The following is a 26,388-nucleotide window of genomic DNA, read 5'->3' as shown; positions in this document are numbered from 1 at the left end:
GTGCACCTCCACAAAAATATGTGTGCCAGTTTTGTCTTCAGCCTTCTGCTGTATTTACTAAGAGGCCTGCTTTTCGGACTCTGGCACATAGTGCTTCCAAAGATTTCTGGTTTTTGCCCTAACACATTTGTTGATTTTTGTCTTAACTGAATTACTGATTATTATAACATGCAGCTAAAAAGTAATGCATACACCTTAAGCAATAGTGATTGCAGCACCACAAGAAATGACCTGCTGCTAATCTTCATAGACGATCAATTGTATTATTTACTGAAGCTTTAAGCTTCCCAGAAACTGTTTATCTACAGTGTATTAAAATAAAACTCCATTAATTCAGAGCATAAGCTGGATAATCCTTTACCTTAATAATGTTCTGAAGAACTTTCTCATTTACAACAGCTTTATGGCAAGCTGTTTTTTGGTACAAGTCCACAACCACTTCCAACGATCTCTCAGCAAATGGTACATAATTCAGTGCTACCCATTCCGCCTAGGAAAAAGACAGTAAATTACTGAGCTGTATGTGTGAAAGTATTAGTTAAGGAACAGAAATCGAATGCTTTGCATTGAACTCTCAGTTTAATGCATGCAAGTTTTGGTAAGAATATGGTCCAAGCAACAAAACTGCAAATACAACGTGGTCTGACTATGAAAATGTACTCTACATTGAAGTAAAGTACATTTAAATTGAAGAAATGTTGCACTCTAGGCAAGACAACTACATTAGGACAATCTTTAAGGAAATTTAACTCACCGGTGCAAAAAGTTGTATCTAGTGTGATTCCATTGTGTTGCAGGACAAATAGAATAAGAAGAATTAATACATAGATAACAGTTACCTCTTAGATTACACTGAATCAGATGCTCATGCTTAGTGAACAGCGGAGTACACAAATTTAAAATATATATATACTATTGAGTACGTCCTATTTCCCTACAGCACATGCAGTGCAAAAATTTGCAGCTTAAAGGAATTTTTCCGTTCAGAAATATGGTGTTTTTCTATTTAATTTAGTGTCAAATATAGGAGCAGATATTTTAGATGAATTCACTGGACAAATTCAGACATATTCATTATGTCTGGTGTCCAGAGAATCATTTTTTGACACGGAGAAATACAAAATACATGAAGAAAAACAAATAGAATTCAAGGTAGCAAAAGAAGATAAAAGCATGTAAAAACTAATAAATTAACTTATTACACAACAGGCATAGCACAGTTTTTACAGATAGAATAAATGCATCCTGCTAAAGAATATCTGTAGCTGAATTGTGTTTAGCAGCCAAATGAAACGGGTGAGACTTGTAATAAATTACCTGATTATACTTTGCATTTGCAATGTGCTTTGTTTCCAGCTGTCCATACTGTGGAGGCTTGCATGAAAATTCTACAAAGGCCAACAGCTGATCAAAGATTGCAGGATACATTATCTGCATATTTTCTGAGCCCACACATATAGCCTATATCAAAAGGAAAAACAAAAGCTTAATATTTTTCTTGTGCCTCAGCACAACAAGCTCCTACATAAAAATTCCCAAGTCTGTCTCTTTGCTATATTGGCTGATTATAAGGACTACTATTTTTTAGCTCACAAATGATTTTGCTACAGCACCATAATGCTAAAGTTCTAACAATACTATCAATATTAATAAACAGTTAATTAATCAATATTATTTAATAAATATGCAGAATTGTTATCACAGAACCATGCAGGAACTGAACTACACAAGAGTAACACTGCATAAAAGACAAAGTATAATTCTAACAGCTTAAGAATATTAGGTTTTGTGATTTTATTAAAGTTATAAGGATACTTGGCAATATATATGTAAGTAAACAAAGCTAATTGATTTTGTCTATTAAAAGGTATCTCTTCTTTACAAACTTTGCTTTGATATAACATATTTGTGGGTCATATAATTCCTGACTGTTGGTCCCAGCCACATCTTTTAAAAGATCTACTTTAAAGAGCATTTAAATCTCAGAAGTAATTCATACAAAGTTTCCCTAAGTAGTTAAAATTATGACTTACAGAAAGAAACATAAATAAAATCAGAATTATATCATTTTGGCATAGCTGAAACACATAGCCTTGTGTTAAAATTGGAAACACTTAGGAAGGGTGCCCTTCCAAGATGTCAGTGAAATATCATGTTGTCACAGTGTAATGATTTCCTGTTGCAATATAAATCCCAAGGAAAAGGCAGAGCATCTATTTTCAAAGCCAGATACAAAAATTCTATGAAGCTACTCCAATTATCTTCTGTCATTTTAAGACTTCCTCCCCACATCCCTCCTCCCAAAGCAAACAGCAAAGAAACAGTTTACTTATTGCTCCACAAAAAAAACCTTGATCTTGTACTGTCATTTTTCTCTGGGAAGGAATCAAATTCTCTTTCCATTAACTAAAGACCATTCACGACAAGTTGTGGCCAAACTAATTCAAGGAACCAACAGTTCAGAAGCTGTGATTGCAACCTCCATGCTTGGGCAGCCTCATGAGCTATGACATTCAAGGGGCTAGTGAATATCTCCAGTCCTCAGCTGAGAGAGGGAGTGAGCCAACACGGCCTGCAGGCATCACATCTCCAGATCACCCTAAGGCCCAGGGCACCTTCATGCAGTGCTGCACCAGAGCACTCCATTAAATGGCCTTTCTCCTTTCCTCGGCTTCCTGCAACTTAGAAAACACGTGCCCTAATGCCCCAAAAGCTTAACCAACATTATAAATGTGGTGGAATACTGCTCCTTCTAAAAAGCTACACTCTTTCTCTGGTATTTGAATCCAAGACTATGCTGACCTCAGAAAAAGATAGTTTGATGCTTGATATTCCCCTGTGTGACAAAACACTATGAGTTTAATTGCTGATCTGACATACTCCACATACTGTAGAACAGTTTCAGCTGACGTGCTGCTGCACCAAAGTCTTTGCATTAAATTTTAATAGGTTAATGCAAGATTGTATATGTAAGAAATTATTTTGTATAACACTACTTGGATTAGAAAGAGAAAAAGAACATCCAGAAATCCCTATATAAGTCCCATGCAGAAGTAATTCCCGTACACACCTTCAATATTGTCACTACTGCCACAAGACTTACATCTGCAATGACAAAGTAACTTTGCTATTCCTTCTAGTTTGCTAGATTTTCATTATTGTTCTTACTGCTGATCTAGGATCAGTGCTTCTTAAGATGCCACTTTTTCTTGTACTGGTGAACAAAAGCAATAACTACTACTTATTTAAAGTTTGTGCATCAGTAGGTTCTTATTCTTTGTATTTTATGAAACTTTTATAAACATTTTATTTTACAAATAGAAGCATTTTCTATTCAGTCTATTGATGAATTTTTCAGCTCTTAAAATTACCTGACACTAAAAAAAGAAGGTAGTAGGTCATTTGTCATTTTGTTTTTAAAAGTCACCTAACTAGGACTGATTTTCAAATAAATTTATATTTCTGACTGACAGCATATATCTTTTATCTAAGCAATTGAAAAATGCGAAAACAGCACAGCAAGCATGGAACCAAGGATGCTGAAAGTATCTTTAAGAGGTGCTTATAAAATAGAGTCATATTTACTGCACTGAGTGCACTTGTTTACATCCTTAAGTAAAGAGAGCTATAAATTAAAAAGTAATGGTTGGGCAACAATGAAGCACACACAAGCCCTAAAACAAACCACTTGGCTGATTGTTGTTTCCTGTAAAAATTGATATGGTACTTTACTTTTAGAAGTTTATGCTTTAAAATATCCTAGTACAAACCTTCAAATTTTTGAATAGTTCAAATTTATCAAACACCTCCCAGTGGAACTATTGTCAAGAAATTGTTATTTTTACAGCTCTCAGTGGCTAAGTCTCTACTAACTTTGTTGTAAATATAAACACAGCCTTAGGCACCACACCCACAGCTCAAGAGGTTTACATTCATACTGCCTACAGAGGCAGCATTCGCAGTTATTTGATAATAACCAAGTATGAATCTGTGTTCTTTTGCTTGATGAGGCAGCTGGCACACCACAGAGCTTACCCAGAGAGAATACAGGTAGGCAGTGAGAGCAAGCAGAGAATTCAGGCTTGAGTACAATTTTTAACTGAGCTAATGTGGTGAAGCAGGCACTTTACAGCAAAGAATGACAAGAAAACAAGTTCTAACAATAAATAAAAAGCAAAGGAACAATGGGTCTAAAATAGACTCAACATATGGAAGTCTGAAACATTTTTGTGCATTATAATGCCCTTTGCTAGTACAATCACATAATAAAATCTCTGTTAGACCAGTTAGGGACTCAGCTTTTAAAAAATACTTTTTTTCATGCTATTCCAACTGCCAAGTTGTTCCAGAGACTTTTACAAAATCGTAACTGACCTAAATCCTTCTGTATTAACAAAAAAACTTACTCCGATTCCATATTCAGGAGAGATTTTGTTTAAAAGAAGGTAGCAAATATTTACATATACCCCTTTAGCTACCACACTAGAGCCTGTGAGCACTCCTCAGTATTAATTCATTTCAACACAGGAAAAAGATACCATGGCATCCAGCAAACCTCTTGCACAGATGGCCTTTGCTGCACCTCCGCACTGGCAGACTGCCTTGTCATGTTCATTCCACCACGTTACGCAGCTGGGAGAGAAGATCACGAGACTTCACAGAACTTATCCACCTCCAAATATATTTTAACTTAGTTTTTAATGACTGTAGTGCTGTTCTGTTAGTAATGTAACTATAGATGGGATGGGGTTTACTGTATGATATTAGAGTGCCTAAGACTTCCTATTCAAGTCCTTATTTTCAAAGGCTTGTAGCTGCTATGTAACATGTCTTTGTTTCATTTGGGGATTTGGGCTAGAAAAAAGATTTGCTATTAAAAACTCATATCAAAAATGCTGGAAGGTCTTTCTTTGGAAAGTTCTGCGAACATTTTGTAGCTAAGAACTTATGGATAAAGGAGACCAGGAAAGAAACAAGAAAATCTGAGAAATGGAGGAATATATGGAATGATTAAATGGGGAAAATAAGACAGAAATGAAGAAATGAAAGACGTGAGAAAACACACGACTTCAGCAGGTCTGAGCTGCTGAATGGGACAAAGAATAAGCCTACCTGACTGCTGATCACTAGGGTGACAGTTTAACAAATACAACTGGTCTTCATGTTATTTACTCCTCCTACACAACGCTGAGATTTGCCACCAACTTGTATTCTTAACATACAGCCAGGAATGTTTTTAAATCCAAACCTAAATGTACAACTGCAAGATAATGATGTTGTCTTGCTTGCAAGGATTAAATAAGCAGGAGATAAGCCAATCTACACTAAGCTAAAAACAAAGTACTAAACCACTGCTTATTAGGTAGGCACCATGCATTCTATGAGCTGAATGAGACAGGATCTTGTCTGAGAATTTAAAAACAGGTATGTCCACACAGTTAAGTAGTCATAACATGAAAGCCAAAAGGGAGCGAAGTCAGGTCACACGGACAGTTTTAATTCTGGCATTTCCCAAACAGCACGGCTTTTCTTCTTGAAGCAGCACTTAATCTAAATACATTATCTCATTCAGTATCAATGCTGCTTCTTTTGAATAAATACGCTTTCTGAATTAATAATCATCTCTGGACAATGTTTTAAAAGTTCAGCATACTATTTTGCTGTTTTACTACCCTGTAAAAGGCCACACTGATTTGCTATTCACAAATTTGTTTGCATCAAGGATTCTTTTTGAAGATGAGTTCGACAGTGTGAGTTTGTTATGTAAAGATGCAGCATTATTCTTAACAGGTTAGCAAGAGGTAAGAAGGTGATCTGCTTGACACATTTTCAGATGTTATGTTCTGCGTGAACTCAAAGATCTCCTGATCATAATTCTCCTAGATTTTGTTTATAGCTGTACTTATAGGGCAACAGAAGAAATACTATTTGGTAGACTGCTTGGTAGACTCTCAGAACAGTACAATACTTAAATATTAGATAGACAAGAAAATGACTATAAAAACATCACCACGCTTAAGGTACTTCTGCAATCTGGCAAAAATGCATTTCATAACCATAATATCATTCCCCCTATGCAGAACATCTGAATTGCAACAGGAATGGAATTTTGTCTGTTCTAAGACAGTGCACTGTGCAAATGTAAGTAAAAAAATTAAGTTTAAGTCACCACACTAAAGCTCCAAGAAGAACTGAGACAGTGTTGTTTCCTTTTCACTATACATTTGAAGTTCCATTATTACCTTTTGTAAAACATCTAAAGCTGTAAGCACTGCTTCCTGTAAACTTGTCAGAACTGCTTCGGTGTAAGATGGAAGGATGAAAGGGGAAGCATCAGAACTGATTGGAACTGAAACTGCACCATGCAAAATGATACCCAGCTTTTGGAGATCATCCATGCTGAAACCAGTTTTGATGTGTTGGTAAAGAGCTGGGAATATCTGAATTAAAGCTGTAAGAAAAGGCTGGCTGGGAATGAAAGTCAATTTATCACAAGTAATTGGAGGCTTTGTACTTTCTGAACCAATCCTGTACCAGCTGTTCCAAGCTGCCCACCAAAGATTCAGATCTTCGATCTCATCTGTTACTGCAGGTAGTTCAGCTCCACTGTATCTTCCCATTCTTTCTCCTATGGAGTCAGTTCTCATGAATGATCTCCCAAGACTAGTGGCAGTTGTTGCTCCTACCACCACAGGTACAGAAACATTAATAGCAGGTGGTGTGTCAGGCTTCTCTGAGTCTCGGGCTGGAGAAACTATTTGTAAGATTTCCTGGAAGCTTTTCAGAGCAGCCAAGGAAACTTCATTATTTTTGCTGAGTGCTGCTGATTGAATGTGATCAAGAAGAACATCCCAGGCCTGGGAGAAGTCTCCTGTTAAAAAAAGAGGGATATTAAAAATAAAAATCAGCTTGGTATTGGTTTGCTATTTACCTGTCCAGTCATTAATCTCTGAAAGGCTGTTCATGTATTTGTTTCTGTAACACAGAGAGATTTCACAAGGTCATCTGATGGTTTCAATGCCTTTTAAAATAGGCCAATTCAACTGTAGCCAAAGAAAATGAATGCAAAAGACAAACACACAAGTATAAAGAATGAATGATGAAATTGAATCCACGCATGTATGTTGTTCAATTCTATGTAATAATATTTCACAATAGCTTGGTAAATGATCTAATGTTTAATTTCTATATTGAGAAGAAGAAACAGGGAAGCACCTAGCTTGATAAGAATGAAGAAGATGAGAACAGGTACCAAGGAACTATAGAAGTGAAAAGGAAGACTTTAAAAAAAGAGAAAGAAGATTTTAAAAAAATAGGAAGAAGAGATGGACCCACTTCAGTTATGTGCAATTAGGAAAACAGTAAACTCAAAATTACATCTGTTATCTAGACAATAGTTAAAGAATGGAAAGAAGGTAGAGTGAGTGGAGAAAAACAATCACTTGAAACAGCAGGTATTCTCAACATCTTTTGAGTCCCATCTCTTTGTTAAAACGTTCCCCTTCTTTTTTAATCCATATGCTTCACTGATTTTATGAGTTCTCTTTACATTGTAAGAGCATTGATAAACTTGACACATGGAAGCTGTGAAGAAGTTCTAGGTAGGCACTGTGCAATTTTAATAAGAAGGGGAAAAGTATGTTCTGAGAACCAAAAGAACACAAAAATTGTTATCAGGCTACTACAAGTTCAAGTTATTTGGCACTCAGAATTGTGATTATTGAAATTCAGTCTCAAGTACCATGGCATGGAAGATAAAGTTGTAAATGAAGTAAAATGTTTGGCTGTAAAGAATTAAAAACTCTGTAATGTTCATCATATGTGAGGTGAGACACAACCTAACACATCTCTGGGCAAACATTTTTACTCAGCTCTAACTGAAGAACAAACTGAGAGTTCCTAGCTGTACCTTTCAGTAACTTTAAATCTATTTTTTACCTAAAGGCTGCAGTAAGTATCTCCGGGTATTAAATATTCTTGCAACTCCAGCCAGTGTTAATACCCATGTTTCAGCCCACTGTTTCTCAGCTGTATCTCTTGAATGATGGATAAGGATGTTGCCTCCTCCTGATTCAATCTTCTCTTTGTCAGCTGTAGTAGAAGATTCTCGAACCCTATCCAGCAGGTGGAATAAAACCTGCAACATTCAGAAAAAGAAAAAAAAAAAAAAAAGCAACTTTTAAAACAACATAGTTGTATTCACTGTAAAACAAACAAACAAAAAAGTTCTCTGTTATTATGTATGTAATTGCGTCACCTTGAGAATTTCCTTATTTAAAACAGTGTGTGCAAAAGCTAAGAGTCAGAATCAGCCTACTGATGCTTACTTAAGAAAGGTCTAAATAGCATGGTCAGAGCCACTGAGAATAGTGCCAATTTGGATCTAGAGATCTCAGATACCTCACACAGTACAGCAGGCAACAGACTCCACAATACCCTGATTTTTCCTAAAGGCACAGACAATATGACTGTCATTTTAGGATTAGGGCACCTGACTGATCCTTTTAGAAAAAAGAGCCAAACAGAGGGCAAAACAAAGCTCACTCTAATATTAGATCAATTCAATCATGTGACCCCCAAATGTCATCATATTTTTGCAAAACAGGAGGAATCATTTGCCTGTTAAGGAAGGGAATGGCACTTTTATACAATGCCTGCATAAGAAAGAAAATATCAAGATACAAAAACTGCGTTTCATGAAAGGCTTTAAGGGCAAGAGAAAAGAAAATTAAAATAATAATAAAATGAGGTCAGATGTCTACCACCATATGTTATCTTTCACAGAATCTTAATAAACTAGTTAAGCAATATTAAGAAAAACAGCAAGCAAATGTGAATGTGAATGAAATTCTAAAGTAGAAGCTCACGTGTCATACCTTCCATATCACTGTGTGCCATGTTGAATGTTGCAACAAAGTTCCATGAGCACCAATGGTGGAAAACAATGTCTGCCCAGCACTCTTTCTAACTGCAGGTCGGGGATCCACACAGAGTTCTCCAAGTTTAGCATATAAACACAACCAAAGACAGTCAAACGGTGGTGCGGGATGAAAAGGTCTATTCAGAACCACCCCCTTTTCTTCTGCCTGCTTCTGCAACACTGCTTCTTCTTTGTTAAGTTCCTTTTCAATTATTTCACCTCTTTGGAAAAAATAATCTGAAATATTCCACTAGAAAATAAATAAAATACTATATTACACAATAAAATATTACAACATTCTTAATGATCATGAAATAAAATGTTTCTCATTCAGCACATAAATGCTACAAAGTGCAGAAAGTTGTTTCCTTGAGTCTTAGCTTATAAACCACAGTTACATTCTACAGACTAGAAAGGGAAACAATGTATTAACATTCGGAGACTGGTGAAAAAGCTCACAATCCACTACTACTTGTTTTACACTAAGTTTAAAATAGATTAAAGCTTATTCTATTTACGTATGATTCCAAATGACAGCATGAGACACCAGCAAGAAATAAAAAAAACAGGCTTTGGCTTTAACTTGTAGAATGGACTACAAATCATTTCCATTAATTAAAAAAAATTAAGTCAGAAGCAGCATCTCTGTAGGTTAATGTGAAACTCACCAACAAACCAATTGAAGTTAAGCTAATATTTAGCTCTTGATTGTGAAGACCAAAGCTTCCTGCAACTTCAACAACTATCTGCAGGCAAGTACATGGCATTGTTGGAAGAAAGTCGGTCACAACCAACTGAAGACACTGGAATGCAGTCCGTATTAAGGACTCTCTTAAAAAAAAAAACAAACAAAAAACAACACAAAATAAAAACAAAACACACTCACACTCTAATTTCAGATTTCCTCAAGAGCAAAGAAACTTTCTGAACAAAATACATCGGGAGATAGTATTATTTAAATACACATATTGATATTTATAAATCTTTGAAATGGATTGACATTTGAAATGGATGGCATTTGATTTTAAATGTTTTAAATAGACATTTTTTGAAATGCAACATTAAGTTGAAGCCTCAGCTTAAAAGAAGCAGGACAGATTAAATGTATTTTATTTAGTAAGAAAAATGTACATAATGGTAGTTGTACACGTTTCAGTACTATATATTATATTAGACGAAATCTTCTGAAAATATCTGCTGTTAAATACATATTTAATAAATATTTAGCCTTCAGAATTAAATTATGAATACAAACAGATAAAATACAAATGTAATATGGAAAACATTTGTGAGGAGGAATGTTATCTGTGAGCAGGAATGTTATCCAGAAACAAAATCTTGTTGTGTGAGAGACAAAATGAAGGAATCAAAAAAAGAGCACTGCAGTGTAGATAATGCAAAACAGGGAAGGCAGACTACTGCAGCTGCATTTAAATTTAGCTACTGGGCTTTTTAAATGCTTAATATTTAACACAGGAAAGAAAAAGCCAAATGTTTGTAACACAAAAACTGAATGTCCTTCAGAATACATATTCCAGGGGAAAAAAAATACTACCAACCAAACAGAACATAGATATGCTACTTACTTGTTTCAAAATCTCAGTTAAAAACACCATTTTTTTCCCCAATTAACTGAAAATGAATATCATAGGTGGGCCACTTCTATTGTATTGTAACAACCAACATAAGATGGAAGCCACAGAAATGCACACAAACTTGTGTGTGGACAGTAACATTATAACTATTACCTCCATGCAATAAGATGCATCCTACAAATGGATATCTATCCTACCATGAAAGTATTTATTCTTGCTATACTTATGGAAGAACTGTTCATACACTACTTTGCTCCATGTTAATTACACAGTTCTAGAAATTGAAACACACACAAAACTGGAGCACTTCCCTCTACCACAAAATTCCAGAAGCATGCACTCTTCAAGGACTCTAGAGGAAAAGGAAAGGAAGCAGGAAATGAAAGCATGGTTATACAGCTCATTTTGAAGAGCTGCATTGATGGGTAAGTAATTTCTTCTGTATTCAAATGCAAGGCCATTGCATTATCTCGTGTTTGGAAAAAGGTTTCAAAGTCCTTCATGCAAGTGGAAACAGCATGACAGTAAAATAAGTGTTCTAAAGGAAAAATTACCAAAATTACCAAAACTGAGTGTCTGCTGAGTAAAATTGCTCATAAGATAAAAATAGCACAAATTATGCTACTATCAAAATGGTTAAGTATGAAAATATAAGTAGAACTCTTTCTACTACTGTCACTTTACATGATTTAAATATTTTATTTTTAACACTTACCCCTGATCACTTCTTATTGCTCCCATGACTCCAAGGACTAATGGCCAACCAGGTCCTAAGCTGTCACCCTGACTCTGTAAAATCTGTAGCACACACTCCAACTGCTTGATCCTGATATCAGGATGACTGATGTTTGACAACTCCTTGAGTGGATTCAGTAGAAGTAGCTGCAGTCTCTAAAAGTAAACAGTAAATGTTATCGTCCTTAATATGCTCTAACTGATTCATAATTATTTTTACATATGATAAGTGAACCATACAGTACCAATTCCTAAGAAGTTTTTAGAGCAATCCAAATTGCTGGAATTCAGTGTCAGACAGGCCCTTCCAAAAAAACCTTTTTATAAAGTATCTCACAGCAGGAAATCTGCATTTTCTTTTTTTCTCCTGACCATTTCTCCAGGTTCCTACAGCATATCCCTACTACAGCATGCTGGCATGGTTGCATAAAAGCTATCGTGCAACTTTATACTCATCCAACAGATCTTAAAAATACTATTCACTGAACCCCAGTAAAAATATTAGAATATTTTACTAACAATTGATTGAATAGTTGTGATTCAGAAGGTTAGGCCATTTATTTCTTACATGCCACTACATCACATATTTACATACTGGAACATATAAAGCATTCTGGAATTATTTTGCACTCATGAAGGTGATCCACAATTTGTTCTAACAAACTCACATAATATTCAAGCCTCAGTACTCTTCATCATGCATTTGAAAAAGGAGAGGGTAGCTCATTAGAATGCACAAGGTGATTTTCAGTAGTTACAACTGAATGTTACAGCTGTAGGCTTTATAAACTCAATGGTAAAATTGCTTTATGAATGCCTCCTATTCACTGAACTGTAGAAAACTTCCTCTAGGGAAGATTCTGATTTCATGTTCATAATAAGTCCTAGAAAAGGAGGAAAGCAGTTTTTCATAAACTTACTTTACCTGATTCTGTGATAATGGAGGATCGTGGCTGAATGTCAGTCCTGCTTTGATAAGAGAGGTTAAAGCTTCTGCTCCCCATTCTCTCATTCTGGAGTTGGGATGCTGACAAACCTGAAAGCATAACAGTGTTTTGTTTGAAGGCACTTTTATTTAATCAAGATTTAAGCATATGTAATATATAAAAATTGAACATTTAAATTGTAGTGGACGTTTAGATAAAATATTCTAGTAAAATATTTTTTTAGAACAATGCAACAGATCTCTAAATGTTAAAATCATGTTTAATACTAAGAACAAATAAAAATATTATCTTTCGGACAGACATACCTTCTGAGTAAGGAAGCAACAGGAAGCAGGGAAAGACACAGAAGGAAACAAATTGAAAAGCACAGTAATTCAAGTCAAAACATTCTTTAAAAATCAATATACTAGCTGCTATTTCAGATATTCATAGTTTAAAAATTACCAAACAAGTCTTCAATGACTGTCTGAAACTCTTGGGTTTAACTCAACCTTGAGCTACTATAAAATTCTAAATTTCATTTTTCACACACAGCCTAACATTCATAATCAAGCAAGGGAGCATGACGTTGACTAACACAATACGTGTCTGCCCTTCTATGAACTCACAGAAAGTAACTACATAATGAATGTAAAATAAACCTAAACATTACTATTTCAAAAACATGACAAAATGACAGTGATCATTCTTTCACTCTTAAGTTTCAGATGTCTTTCTTCCTCTTTGACTCCTAGTTACCTGAGCCTACTTGTTTTTTTAATTGCTTTTTCAGAGGAAATTAAAAACACTATGCATAGATACACAGTAATTGTACTTGCAATCCTGTGTCTGTTAGCCTCAAATAAATAAGGCATTTACAGCCTCACTGACTTCAAAACAATTATTTCCATCCACGCTTCCTGCCTGAGCTTAGCTGGTATGAGAATCCAGTGTCTTTCAAAATCCAAGGCAAGATCATAAGGAAGGAAGATGGTTTAGACTGGTGTGGGTTGGCGGACTGTTTTGTTATTAGACACCAGCCAAACTGAAATGGAGAACAAAGCAGAAAAGCTAGCTTCATGTTAAAAAACACAGAACAGAAATAGCTCGTCTCCTAAATTAATTTATTTTTGTTACTTGACATAAAATGATAGAATTTGAACTACATCATGGTGCTCTGAATCTGATCAGATAATCAGTTTCAGAAACAGGGAAAGAATTCTTCCTTCAGGTTGTGTTTAACTGAATTTGCAGCTGGTGCTTTCTCTTTCCTCACTGTACCTCAAAGACATAGGTTTAAATGGAAATAATGCAGTACTTTAAAATCAATTGCATCTCCTGAAAAAATAGTGGCAAATATTCATGATGGATGATAGACTGAAACAGACTGCTTACGACAGGAAAACACGGACTCCCACGGTGTGGATGGTGAACCTTATATTTCTCTTATCTTCCAAGACTTCCATGTCTACTTTAAGTCGTTAAACCTTTAAGTATCCAATTTTTTTTTCTCCTAGATGTGAGACTATTTGGAGATGATCTCCATAAACAAGATCAGAGATAGCCAATCCTTAATACTGTTTAAAATAATGCACTGGTTCAAAGGAAGCAGGAAAATGAGGAAGATAATCTCTTTGCTTGCACTGGGTTTATATGGCAAGGTATAGCGTGGGGGGCGGGAGCGGGAGGTGGGTAGGTGCTGCTGGAATGCCTTTTGTGAGAAGTGACCAGGAGCTGCTCTATGGTGGGAACTGCCAGTTCCAGCCAGCTTCAGTGGGGACCCACTGCTGACCAAAGCTGAGCTGGTCAGAGAGGTTGGTGGCACACTTCTGTGATAACGTATTTAAGAAAAGGTTAAAAGAAAAAAAAAAAGAAAACAAAGGTGAAATGCTGTGCAGCAGCTATTAGAGCGTGTAGTGAGAAAACGTGAGAGAAACAACTCTGCAGGTAGAAAAATCGAAGGAGTGCTCAACACACTGGAGAAGAGATTCCCCCAGCAGCCCATGGAGTACCTCAGCAGAGCAGATCTCCATGTGCAGCCCAGGAAGAAGCCCATGCATGAGGATAAAGCCTGAAAGAAGCTACAGCCCATTAAGAACCCCTACAGGAGCAGGATCACAGACAGATCTGTGGTCCATGGAGAGAAGCCCACAAGCCCACACAGGAGCAGGTTGTCTGGCACAAACTGCAGCCCACAGAGGGCCCATTGTGGAGCAGTCTTGAGGAACTGCATCCCAAAGGAAGGATCCACTTTGGGGCTGTTCATGAAGGACTGTATCCTATGTGAGGGTTACCACACTGCAGCAAGGGAAGAGAGTGAGGAGGCAGGAGCAACAGAGAAAATGCAGTGGATGGACCACAACCCCCATTGCCCATTCTCTGCATTTCTGTGGGTGTGGAAGACACAGAAGAATCAGGAGTGAAGCTGAACTCAGGAAAAGAGAGAGGCTGTTCAGAAGGTGGTTGTAGTTTTATTTTCCAACTCTGTTGCTTTACTCAGTTACTAATTGTCAATAATCTTCCCAAAGTCACCTGTTTAACCCACGACAGTAATCAGTGACCAATCTCTCTGTCCTTATCTTGATCCATGAGCTTTGTACAACTTACTTTCTCCTCCTATCTTGCTGAAAGATGGAATGAGTGAGCAATTAGGTGAGCACTTTGGAGCCAGCCAAGGTTAATCCACTACAGTCCTTTACTGTCTTTAAATATACCTCACTCTTCTACCTATTCCTGCAGAGGATTAAAACTTTACAAGTACACTCTGTAATCTGGTTTTAGTTTCAAATTCAAAATATAAGATCTTTTCCTTGACAAAAGCAATTTTTCATCTAGGAATTAAAATATTTACTTTACAAATGACACCTATTTTGCTATTTTTATAATGGTATTCTCTTCAAGAAACAACTGAAAGTACTACTTCACATTTATTAAAAACAAACAAGAAAACTTTGTTGGTTTATCTAATGGCTTCAATCTATTCAGTAAATACATCTTAAAATCTCTCACATATTTGCACCACTTGACTCCAAAATGAAAACTCTTCGTGTTGCAGTAAATATAACGCATATATGGTGCATAAATACTGACAGCACCGTAAAGACAAAGTCAGTAAGAGCTATAAAATACTGAAATTTAAATATTTACATTAAAATTGCAATGCAAACTGCAAAAACATATAAAACAACACATTTAAACACACTTTAGATTAAAAAAAAAAACATACACTTCAAAAATGCGCTGTCATAAGGCAATACCTTATTGCACGCTAATTTCTAGTGCAATTAGTTACCTCCAGAAGATGACCCGTCAGAGGTCTCCAAAGAATCTCAATCCTGTGCATGTTAACTAGTCCTGTTTCCAGTAATTTAGCAACAGCAAAAAGGGATGGCTCCTTAGTAAAAGAGAATTTGAATACGTGACTTTGAGATAACTCAGATGATGTCAGAGACATTCACTACACTATGATTTGTAAATCAAGATGTAACTAGTCTCCACCGGAGTGCTGTATTTCATAAGCTATTATCACAGCATTTACAGCCCAGGTAACATAGCTGGGAAGTTTCCACAGCATCTGCAGTACTTCATGAGAAGCCACAAGGGGGTAGCAACAGCATATAATCAAGAGCACATTTTTCCTAATTTTTCATGGTTTTCTCCAAAACCTTGTTTTTACACTCATAGGCCTCCCTAAGACCAGTTTTATAACATATTTAACTAGCAAAACAGTCTCTTACCCATCACAACTTGCAAAGACAAAAATTGTATATGAACAAATAAAATAAAACGTTTTTCTCCCTACTCTTTATATTTCCCATTCTTCAAATACATATGCAAACACTGATTTGTTGAAGCTTATGATAAATCAATGAACATATATTAAAAAATGATTTGCAATGTAATTTTTCCCATTTCCATTGAATTTTAATTCTAATTTTCAACTAATTTTAGACACAACATTTACTTATTTTAATTTATTCTCTTTTTCTGCCTTGTTACTGTAATTGTCAAATATTACAAAGAACATTTTCTGTCATGATTATCTCTATGGTAATAGATCAAGTAAAAACTTTCAGAAATTCTCATCTGGGATTAGATTATGACTAGGAGAAGACATGCTCAATTTTCTTCAATCACAGGATCTTTAACGATCCTAGGCTAGGTTTATTTTCTCTGGCTGACAGGAATACTATTATTTCCCCAGGCAAGTAAGAATCAGTAGGTTTTTAATACCTGAGTTGTCATGCTTTATCTGAAGCGTATTATTAAAAACATACTGAAAATGAACACCTAACAGAACATAGTGTGCCAGACAGCAGTTCTGACCTCTGAAATTACAAGGGCTTTCTAGAGTTTTATCTATTCCCAATCTGATTAATAGAAACATTATTTTTTATTCTGGAGTAAAAAATCAGATATGTTGCTGTCTTAATATTGGAAACAGTTAGTTTATAAGACAAATATACAAGTACATCACACACACACACAAAAAAAAAAAGCAAGAAGAAAATAGAGAACTCTTTTTATACCTTATTGTTTCCATAGGCCATATCCATGGCTTCCAGAGACAAGGAACAAAGGGCATTTATTAAGTGATGCAAAGATACATCATCAAGGTACCTGAAAAATAACAACTATCAAAACACTGTCAAGTTTGATACACACATGTTTTTTTAATTATAAGGTTTCTTACTGCGAGCTTTCAAAAAGTCTTGATAGTATGCTGGATATAACTGGTAGATCAGTCATAACTGCTGTAGTCAGAACCTTGAAAAAAGACAGAAACGTATCTTACAGACTGCAACAGAAAATACCACATAATCGTTAACTATAAAATGTACAACTTTGCTTACTGTGCTGGGCCCTTCTACAGCTCTTCCAGGTTTTAAGGCACCCCCAACACCAGGTTTCAGTCCCAGAATCCACACAAGATGCTGAAATACACAAAGATGGTTTTCAGCATGAAAACTTCCTCAAGCAGCAGCAAAACTAACGTTCTATTCAAGCTAGCTGGTAGCTTTCCAACTAAACAAAATTCAAGGAAAACGCCACAGTATTTACTCAAGGCAATTAAAATATGCCTGGATCAGAATCAAAGCTTTTTCTATTGGTCACATAAAAATTCAAAACCAATGTATGTATAATGAAAAAGTAAGGTATCAGAAACCATAAATACTTCCTGTTATACCTGAAGAGTAGCCAAGACAAGTTGCCACGATGTACCAAGAACAGCCCCATGGCAGTGAGCTAAGTTGAGCAATGTCCTCATACACTGGATATTTTTTGAAGTCAGCTGGAAAAAAAAAAAAAAAATATATATATATATACAGTTTTATTACTACAGTAATAGTATTTCTAGAGGCACTAGTTTTGACTGGAATAGAGTTAGAGCTTCAAAGCAGCTCACAGTGTGCTATAACTTCTTTTTTTTTTAAACTTACTGAACGGCCTTTATCCCAATCCACAAGTTCTCTACCTTTTGAACCTTTTGATTCTCTTCTCCCACCCTGATGTGGCGATAGGGCTGAGTGGGAAACTAAGCACCTGTGTTGTGCTTAGCTGTCTTCTAGGGCCCTCCAGGGTTAAGCCATGACACTAGGAAGGCTGCAATTTTTTACTAAACAGTTTAAAGACTATATCTTGCCTGCACTGGTGCAATATATCTTATTTTAGGTGAGTAATTCAGTATCTCTCCTTCTCTCAATCTTATCTTCCTGGGCTTGAATACAATTTGATCAGTGCCATCTCCTCCCAATATCACATTATTATCGAAGACACAAAGTCAATTACCTCAGATTTAAATGCATCTTCTCTATAAAATCCAAGTCAATCTTATGACAAAACATAAGCAAACTTTTATATATAGGCACAAATGACAGCTGAGACCCAAGTTTTTTTCAAACAACAGATTCAGGCTGAATAAAAGCAGTTTCTGAAACATGCTGCCCTGGACAGCCATCCAAAAGAAAGCTTAGGATAATATTTCATTCTTTGTAAGAATGCTGCTTACCTATTGCCACTTTTGAGACATACTAAGATGCAAAAAGAAGTTAGTAAGCAAGACAGGTATCACTCAGAAGTTGTACTTACCATTACTGTTCCTTGTGGCTGAAGAGCTAAGGGCTGTCCTACTGCCACAACTTGCTGATGAGACTCGCTTGAGGGACTGATCATTTGAACATTCTGTCCCTGAATGGAATATGCTAGAGGAAAATGAAAAAATATCCAAATTTAAAGTCCAGTACCTGCTGTAGTAACAACAACCACCACTCCTGAGTAGTGGCAAACCTCCTGAAATTATTTTCACAGTATTAGCTTTAAGATAGCTGACTTCAATTAAGTCTTTGGTTGTATGCAGACTACTACATCATTATGCTACAGGGTTAAATGAACCAGTACTAATTCCTCCCTCCCTTTTTCTATATAAATATATTTTATGTCAAGAGTAAAATTTTTTGCTAAGTTGGTAAGATAAGCCTCAGGCTACGTCTCAACTGGGTTATCTGCAGTTATTATCTATTAGTAGTGTAACTGTGTGCTACCACTGTAATATGGCACTAAGAAAATGAAGATTTCACAAGTGTTACATAGTGATGTCTTCCCAATACAAGACACCACAGATCCTTTTTGTAACTCATCCGTAAAACAAACCTAAATAAAATAGCATTATCAGTGCTATGTCTTCACAGAAGTTAGCATACCTCAGTAATATGTACTGCTTTGTATACCTGTGGTCTCATAATACACTTAGTTTGTTCATGGCCTAGAGGAAAGATTCTGGTCTTTGTTCTAATACTGAAGTATTTTTGTTTTAAGAGATCTAATGTTAAATCCACCTGCTTGTTCACCAGGCAGTTGCAGTTCTGGCTACAGAGCAATTAATTTTCAAAATTAGCAAGAGTATATTCTCAACTGGCATATCCAATGATTTAAAACACCATCTCAGGATGTAGAAAGCATCAACTGAATCTCTTGTAAGCTGAACAGCATCCAGAACTTAAGACCTATTTATGCAGTAAGTTCTATTAATCACTATACAACTGTAGAAAAAAACACAGCACACTACAAATGCACAATATTCTAGTCAGTGACTATCTGAGTTTCCTGCCAAGGACTTTTTCAGAATTTGAATGCCTTAATTACATATCCTAACAGATCTTTAGGATGATAGACAGACCTCCTTAGAAGGTAAATTTCTGACATACACTAAGCATCTGGGGAGGTTTTAGGCTAGTTAAAATTATACCTAATACTTGTACATCTTTACACAGAATCACAGAATGGCCAGGGTTGGAAGAATCATGAATCATGAATCAAGGATCATGAATCGCCAACCCCCCGCCACATGCAGGACCACCAACCTCCCCATTTAATACCAGACCAGGCTGCCCGGGGCCCCATCCAATCTGGCCTAGAACATCTCTAGGGATGGGGCATCCACAACCTCTCTGGGCAGTCTGTGCCAGCACCTCACCACTCTCTCTGTAAAGAACTTCCCCCTGACATCCAACCTAAATCTTCCCTCCCTCAACTTAAAATCATTTCCCCTTGTCCTGCTGTTATCTACCCTTTCAAAGAGTTGATTCCCCTCCTGTTTGTAGGTTCCCTTTAGGTATTGAAAGCCTGCAATGAGGTCACCTCACAGCCTTCTTTTCTCCAGGCTGAACAAGCCCAGCTTCCTCAGCCTGTCTTCGTAGGGGAGGTGCTCCAGTCCCCTGATCACCTTTGTGGTCCTCCTCTGGACCCTCTCCAACAGCTCTCTTTCTTTCTTGTACTGGGGGCTCCAGACCTGGACACAGTACTCCAGATGGGGCCTCACAAGAGCAGAATAGAGGGGGACAATCACCTCCCTGTCCCTGCTGGCCAACCCTCTTCTGAAGGAAGTCAACTACATCCTGAGAAAATCTGGGTTTAGATACGTTTACAGCCATAAACTGGAGCACAGCCATAAACTGCAGCATGGGAAGTTCCTCACCAATATGCAAAGAAACTTCTTCACGGTAAGGGTGACAGAACTCTGGAACAGACTGCATAGGGAGGCCGTGGATTCTCCTTCTCTGGAGATATTCAAGATCCACCTGGATGCCTACCTGTGCAGCCTGCTGTAGGGAGCCTGCTTTGCAGGAGAGCTGGACTAGATGATCTCTGGAGGTCCCTTCCAGCCCCTACAATTCCATGATTCTGTGATTGATGGACAACATGTAGAGCAAAATTAAACACATTTGAACAACAGAGGAAAATCTATATACTTACATTTGCTGGACAGAGCTGCAGTTGTGCTATTTAATACAGTAAGAGCATAGTGAGGAGGTAAGGATCCCTTGCAAATGGCAGTAATGAAGGCATCTCTTGATGTTACAAGACCTAGTCTTCCACAGAGTGCAGCCATAGTTAATTCTGCTTTTAAAATATTTTCAGTAGCAGCTTCATCAGTGCTGAAACGGTAGACAATTTTTTACTAAGAATTAACCCATGGCACAGAAGCAGCTAACGCAAGCTGAAATCAATGAGAACTCATACTTTGAAATTGGAGCACCATAAAAAATGAAGAACAAGCACAACCAATCAACAATATTCTTCAGAACCATTTCCTATAAAACTGTTCCTTAGTTATGAATGACTTCACAAAAGAGACTATGAGGAGATATTTAACACCAATTTCAGAAAATAGTGTTTGATAAGAAAAAGACTCTTTGAAAGCCATGCAATAGTTACTAAAGTTATTAGTAAACAGCTCCTCCATTTGAAAGACTGTATATTAATACCAATTGTTGAAATATTAACAAGTACTGAGATTCTTATCAACACTAATCACAATGTGAGTAGAATCACTTCATCATATTGAAATATTCAGTCAAATTAAAAAAGAATACGATTTAAATAGTTTAAATGGAAGTCTTTGAAATTCAAATTAATTTTCCTATATTGAAGTACAATAATGGTTCCATGTAGTTTACACTTAGTAGATCTTCACTCAGCCTCGCAATCACCAACCCCCAGACATCTTCTTGCATACTAAGAATAGCTCTCTCAAACAACAGTCAACCAATAGACAAACTCAGTCCAAAGTATAACTGAGAGTATCATCACTGAAAGATCACGAGAAATGGAAGATCAAATACCTTGCATCAAGTAGGAGAGACAATGCAGCAAGAAGACCACACCAACATGCATTTACCATTTCTTCCCAGACAGCTCTGCTAACTTGAAATAAATACATAATTATTTAAAGTAGAAACAAATAATAGAAAGTTTCTAAACTAAAGTATTATTACAAACATACAGTGTCTGGTGTTGGAACTTTAAAGTTTGTGTGTGTATATATACACAAACACACATATGTATATATAAATACACATGCACAGATAAATGTATGCATGCACTCACACCATTACCAGTTAAACAGACCGATTTATAGCAATATTGCTAAGGTAAAAATGTAACGAGTGCAATGCTTATTCTAAATTACATTTCAAAAAATCCTACAGAGTTATACAAAACTATTTTTAATCCTTTTCTACAAAAATAAGCGTGCATGTATGCATAAGTGCATAACGGTGGAATATCAGGCAAACAAGAAACATTCTACTGAAATTCTGCAGTGCAGGAACTATCTCTCCCCTTGTCTTTTAGCGCTTTCCAGGCTACTGGATATATACAGACACTTCATTTCACTTACGTATTAAGAAACAAAACTGGCCTAACAAAATTAAAATGTGCCTGTAAGTCCACAGAGCTTTCTTTTTCCCTCAACCACTACAAGACGCAGGCCAAACTTGTGCTGCTTGCAGCACCATGGAGAGCTCTGCAGCATTCACGGAGAGCTCTGCGATTGGCAGGGACTGCAGGCGATGATTAAAGCAGCTAATAGAATCTCCGCTGCCAGGTACACAAGTCAGCATGTCATGAGATGGATCTTCTGCTTATACATATACAGACTCTCCATATCTTGCACAGATACAAGCTCATATTATTTCTGGTTTTAAATAAATTATGCTCTTCCCATATACTTGTAACTCACTTAAAATCTTTCCATTAGAATATTTTTCTTTTCATCTCATTAGTAGAAAAACAGCTTTCTTGTAGTACAGTTTTAACTGGCACATTTCTTTCAGTTAAGTTTCTTCTCAAGAAGAGTAAAGGACACAGGAAGGAAGAAAAACCATTCTGGAGAACAAAATGCCTAATCTCTCTCTCACATTCCCAAAACAAGTAAAACAGTATCAGTTCACCATAATGAATGTAGAGCTAAGGTGCTAGAGGACAAAAGCATTATATCAAGCCAAGTTTTGTAAGACTACTGCTGTTCTGTTACAAAATAAACCAAAAAAACAAAACCCTCTTCCATCATTAAAAATATTTATGTAAGATTTTAAAGCAATAAATTCAAGCAACAAAGCATTAACTCCCCTAATCCAACTTTACATAAAACTGTTGCACATTAGACAGCATTTGCATTTTCAAATACCTAGTTCTTTGTCTGACTGGTCAGATAAAGACTGCAAGTCCTGATGCTCTGAAGACTGTGCTGGTAATGAAGTTGTCTCTGCTGTGCTTTGACTGCCTGTTTCTGCCTCTCCCAACTCTCCTTCAATCATGGTAGTGATACCACGGACAAGATCCAGTAAACAGTGAAATGCCACTGACATAGCATAGCCTTCAGGAATTGTAGGTGGTTCCACTTTGTCCAGCATTTCCAAACTGAAAAATCGAAAGCATTACAGGTAGGTACGTAATAGTACAACTGTGATTAAAAACAGCAACAAAAACAAAGATTCCAAATCAATACCAAGTGCTAACAGGCCCCAAATAACCTTGACAATTTACAGCAACTCGAGAAAATCAACTACTTGATTAAGTAGCTAATTAAAAAGGTAAATGAAGCATTAAGTAAAATAGTAAATTAAAGTACAGTTATGAAGTTAACACATACAGTAGGTATCACTCAATAAATTATTCTCCTTTTTTTACAATACTTATAGTTGCTGAAAGTGAATGTGTCCCAAAGAACATAATTACGTAGAAAAAAAACAGAAGAAATAGGTCAGAAAGTCACAACAGTGGAAACACTCTTATAACAAAATTGAGGATAAGCCAAATGTTCCAAGCTGAGTCCATACAACCAGAAAAGTCTGCCACAGCAAGATAATATATGAGTAAATATTCATAAACTGCATGCATAGTAGACAATGGCAGTTACTTGTACAAAGAGGAAATGCTGGATTTCACTGCAAGATATCATGCAGTTAAATCGTCATCATTCTAGAAATGCAGCCTCATTATCACTTTTCTTCATATTTTACCTTAGAAGATTGTAAAGAGTTGCTGGGCTAAAAGCCCAACAAGAAACAGGCCATAGCTGCTGCTGCAGCAGTATCTGCACAAGCAAAGGTGGTCTGTTAAAGAAACGACCTGCTATCCCAACAACTACTGTTCCAGGATTAGCTTTACAAAACATTCTTAAACAGATTAGGCATTCCAACTGCAGTATACCAAGGATTTTATACTCTAGTTCCTCCACAGCTTTCTGCCCAAAGATTCACCTTTCCCTGAGCATGTAATGCTTCACTTATTAATTCAACTTTCCTGAAGATGGCTGTTTGAGGCAGCTGAGGGAATATGAAGTATAGGTAGATCAAATGTTCAACTTTTCTTTCTACTCTTAAAGGCATAATGGAGGGCAGAAGAAACAGTACTCATTTCATATTGAAAAAGTAGCAACAAAAATAAATAAAGAGTAGTTGTAACACCAAAAACAGAGCAGTAACTGTGTAAAGTGTGATGACTCCATAAAAGCAAATAGTAACAGTGTCGTTACAAATAAAGCATAGCTTTGTCAACTGTTTGGCATTCAGACAGGTACTGATTTCAACACCCGAATCTTGGATCAGCACTACAACACAGGATTTCCATACTGAATTTAGCTTATGCCTGACTATGTTGGAGAATGTGGCACAGAGGAAAAAAAGGCTAAGATGAAGTAAGTCAAACAACCTCTGCTGCAAAAAATGATAAGTAAAGCCATTAAATTAGCTTACAATCAAATATATCATTTATCAAAATGTTACAGATTTCAGAAATTGCAACTTTATTTTTTGAAGTCTCGAGTCTGATTTCTGTAACACCTATTTTAAGTTGAACCGCTAAAAGTGACGTTTGGGGGATAAGAGGTCAGCTGAAAAAAGGTACAACTGAATGGATTCCAAAGATGGGAAAGAAGGCATCAGACAAAAAAAAACAAAAAACCAATAGTGATCCAGGCTTAGGTGGTGGTCTGAAAAAAGCAACACACTCACATGTAGGAAAACAAGCTTCCTGAAGGGAGGTTATGATGAGCAGGGGTTTGGCCCCATAGAAAATGGCCACAAGTTGTACCAGAGGAGGTTTAGGTTAAACATAAAGAAAAACATTTTCTCTCAGAGAGTGGTCAAGCACTGGAATGGCTGCCCAGGGACGTGGTGCAGTCACCGTCCCTGGCAGTGCTCAAGAGGCATCTGGATGAGGAGCTACAAGATGTGGTTTAGTAGCCTGTGGTAGCAGTGGTAATGGGAGGACAGTTGGACTAGATGGTCTTGTAGGTCCTTTCCAACCTTGTGATTCTATGATTCTAAGCAATGTTAAAAGTGGAGGGTAACACAGTCCAACTAAGGAAGTCCCTAAATTCTGCTCCAGCAGTTGTGTAATGCAGTCACAATGTAGTGCTTTTCCCTCTTCCCTCCATCAATACATTTCATCCTCTACTTACAAGCATATGGCTCTAATTAAAATTACTAATGGGTTTAATAGTTACAGCACGCCTGTGTGGTGGAGATCATACACACTAACTTCCCAGGATGGGAAAGCAAACTGCAGAATAGAGTTGTTAGTTCCATAGGAATGGCCACGAAAAATGTTGAATGCAAGTCTTCATGCATTCAAAAGAAAACAGCCCCACTCCAGGAAAAAAACTCTGCTAGCTCTGTTCGCAGAGGTCCCCAATTAAATCAATATCTGGTACAATACATATACAATATCTGGTAATTTTATGAAAATCTAATGTCAGCAGTAACAGAAAATCAAAGCACGGGTGTAACCCAAATCTACAGTAATATTGTAAGTGCAGAGACTACTGGAGAAACAAACTGCTGACAAGACAGAGTAGCAATAATTCCATTATCTTTCACAGAAGAAAAACAGAATGCAAAAATTACAGAATGCAAAAATTACTGAGACAGATCACGGACTCACTGGAGAGATCCAAAGTTAAGATGCAAGCAAATTCAAAGTAGAGCATAGGACACCTGAATGGAGGCAGCAAAATGTTTCTTTCTGAAATTGTTATGTACTATACCAAGATCTAAAAGCAGAGTTAAGTCAGCAACACTACAGTAAAAATAAAATCCAACAGATGCTACAGCTGTAGAGGATATTCAGAATGGAATCCAGATAATTTGGACAAAACAGTTGAAAATTAGACCACCTCTCTCTGCTGAAAAGAAGAAAATTCATAATATATCTCAATATCAGTGAAATGAACAGCTCATTATTCACTAATTAACAAAAAAAAAAAGCCTTGGACAAGTTGTAAATAAAAGTATTTGTTATATATTTTTTCAGAAAGATAGTGGTACTTACTAGGTAGCTTTAGCACTGCCTTGTACTGTTACATTCAAGATAGGTATCCAGGTACCTCTGTATTCAAAGGCAGGTAATACAGTTGCACCACCTCCCATTCCAAGCACTCCTGGGTTTGTCTGTGCTGATCCAGTGCTCCCTGATGCATTGCTTCCTGTGCAGGAAAACCAAGGGTTAAAATTAACCATTCTCACAATCTAACTTTAGTAATCAGCAAACACTTAATTTTTTTCTACAATTCTTCTACACTTAATTTTTTAACTTCAAATACACTGATTAATCTGAGATGCCCTACTTGATGCATCATCACCAACACAAAAAACTACTTTTGAGCTCCCCCTGCTGTCTACAACACGGTACAATGTGCAAAGTAATCAGTTTAAAAGGCACGGCTGTTCTGTAGTAACTGCCACCCCTTAGTACTTTAACTCAGAATAAAATGTGTCTGTATCACGCATAGCAGCATTCTTAACACTGAACAAACTGAACTTCAGTGGTCTCGATGAAATAATAAATATTTCAGTGAAGATTCAATCAGTTTTCAAATTTAAGGACTATTTGAGTTGCACTTAGATCTCAGTAGTAGTAGGAAAGAGAG

At 36.6% G+C, this 26,388-nt stretch overlaps 1 protein-coding gene across 7 annotated transcripts in view; it reads right to left on the bottom strand.

The window, feature by feature from the left end:
- The window catches only part of MON2 (MON2 homolog, regulator of endosome-to-Golgi trafficking), a 75,187-nt gene that overhangs the window by 18,631 nt on the left and 30,168 nt on the right, over positions 1-26,388 (bottom strand). For 3 of the 7 annotated variants that reach the window (XM_042872330.1, XM_042872332.1, XM_042872334.1), the window contains exons 11-30: positions 25,791-25,944; positions 22,645-22,877; positions 21,299-21,380; positions 20,430-20,611; positions 18,267-18,379; positions 17,365-17,469; positions 17,030-17,110; positions 16,870-16,943; positions 16,706-16,796; positions 15,469-15,570; positions 12,503-12,505; positions 12,176-12,286; positions 11,231-11,406; positions 9,589-9,751; positions 8,877-9,170; positions 7,939-8,137; positions 6,243-6,871; positions 1,318-1,461; positions 755-772; positions 362-490 (exon numbers count right to left, since the gene is read on the bottom strand). In XM_042872330.1, coding sequence (XP_042728264.1) covers positions 362-490; positions 755-772; positions 1,318-1,461; positions 6,243-6,871; positions 7,939-8,137; positions 8,877-9,170; positions 9,589-9,751; positions 11,231-11,406; positions 12,176-12,286; positions 12,503-12,505; positions 15,469-15,570; positions 16,706-16,796; positions 16,870-16,943; positions 17,030-17,110; positions 17,365-17,469; positions 18,267-18,379; positions 20,430-20,611; positions 21,299-21,380; positions 22,645-22,877; positions 25,791-25,944 — 3,083 coding nt within the window. The remainder of the gene's footprint in view (positions 1-361; positions 491-754; positions 773-1,317; positions 1,462-6,242; positions 6,872-7,938; positions 8,138-8,876; positions 9,171-9,588; positions 9,752-11,230; positions 11,407-12,175; positions 12,287-12,502; positions 12,506-15,468; positions 15,571-16,705; positions 16,797-16,869; positions 16,944-17,029; positions 17,111-17,364; positions 17,470-18,266; positions 18,380-20,429; positions 20,612-21,298; positions 21,381-22,644; positions 22,878-25,790; positions 25,945-26,388) is intronic. The other 4 variants (XM_042872331.1, XM_042872333.1, XM_042872335.1 and 1 more) reach the window with 3 other exon arrangements.

Source organism: Lagopus leucura, unplaced genomic scaffold (genome assembly GCF_019238085.1).
Source record: "Lagopus leucura isolate 7727_CA_CO unplaced genomic scaffold, USGS_WTPT01 Super-Scaffold_100008, whole genome shotgun sequence".
Lineage (NCBI taxonomy): Eukaryota > Metazoa > Chordata > Aves > Galliformes > Phasianidae > Lagopus > Lagopus leucura.
The sequence above is the reverse complement of the archived record's forward strand: the minus strand, read 5'-3'. Positions and strand labels throughout refer to the sequence as shown.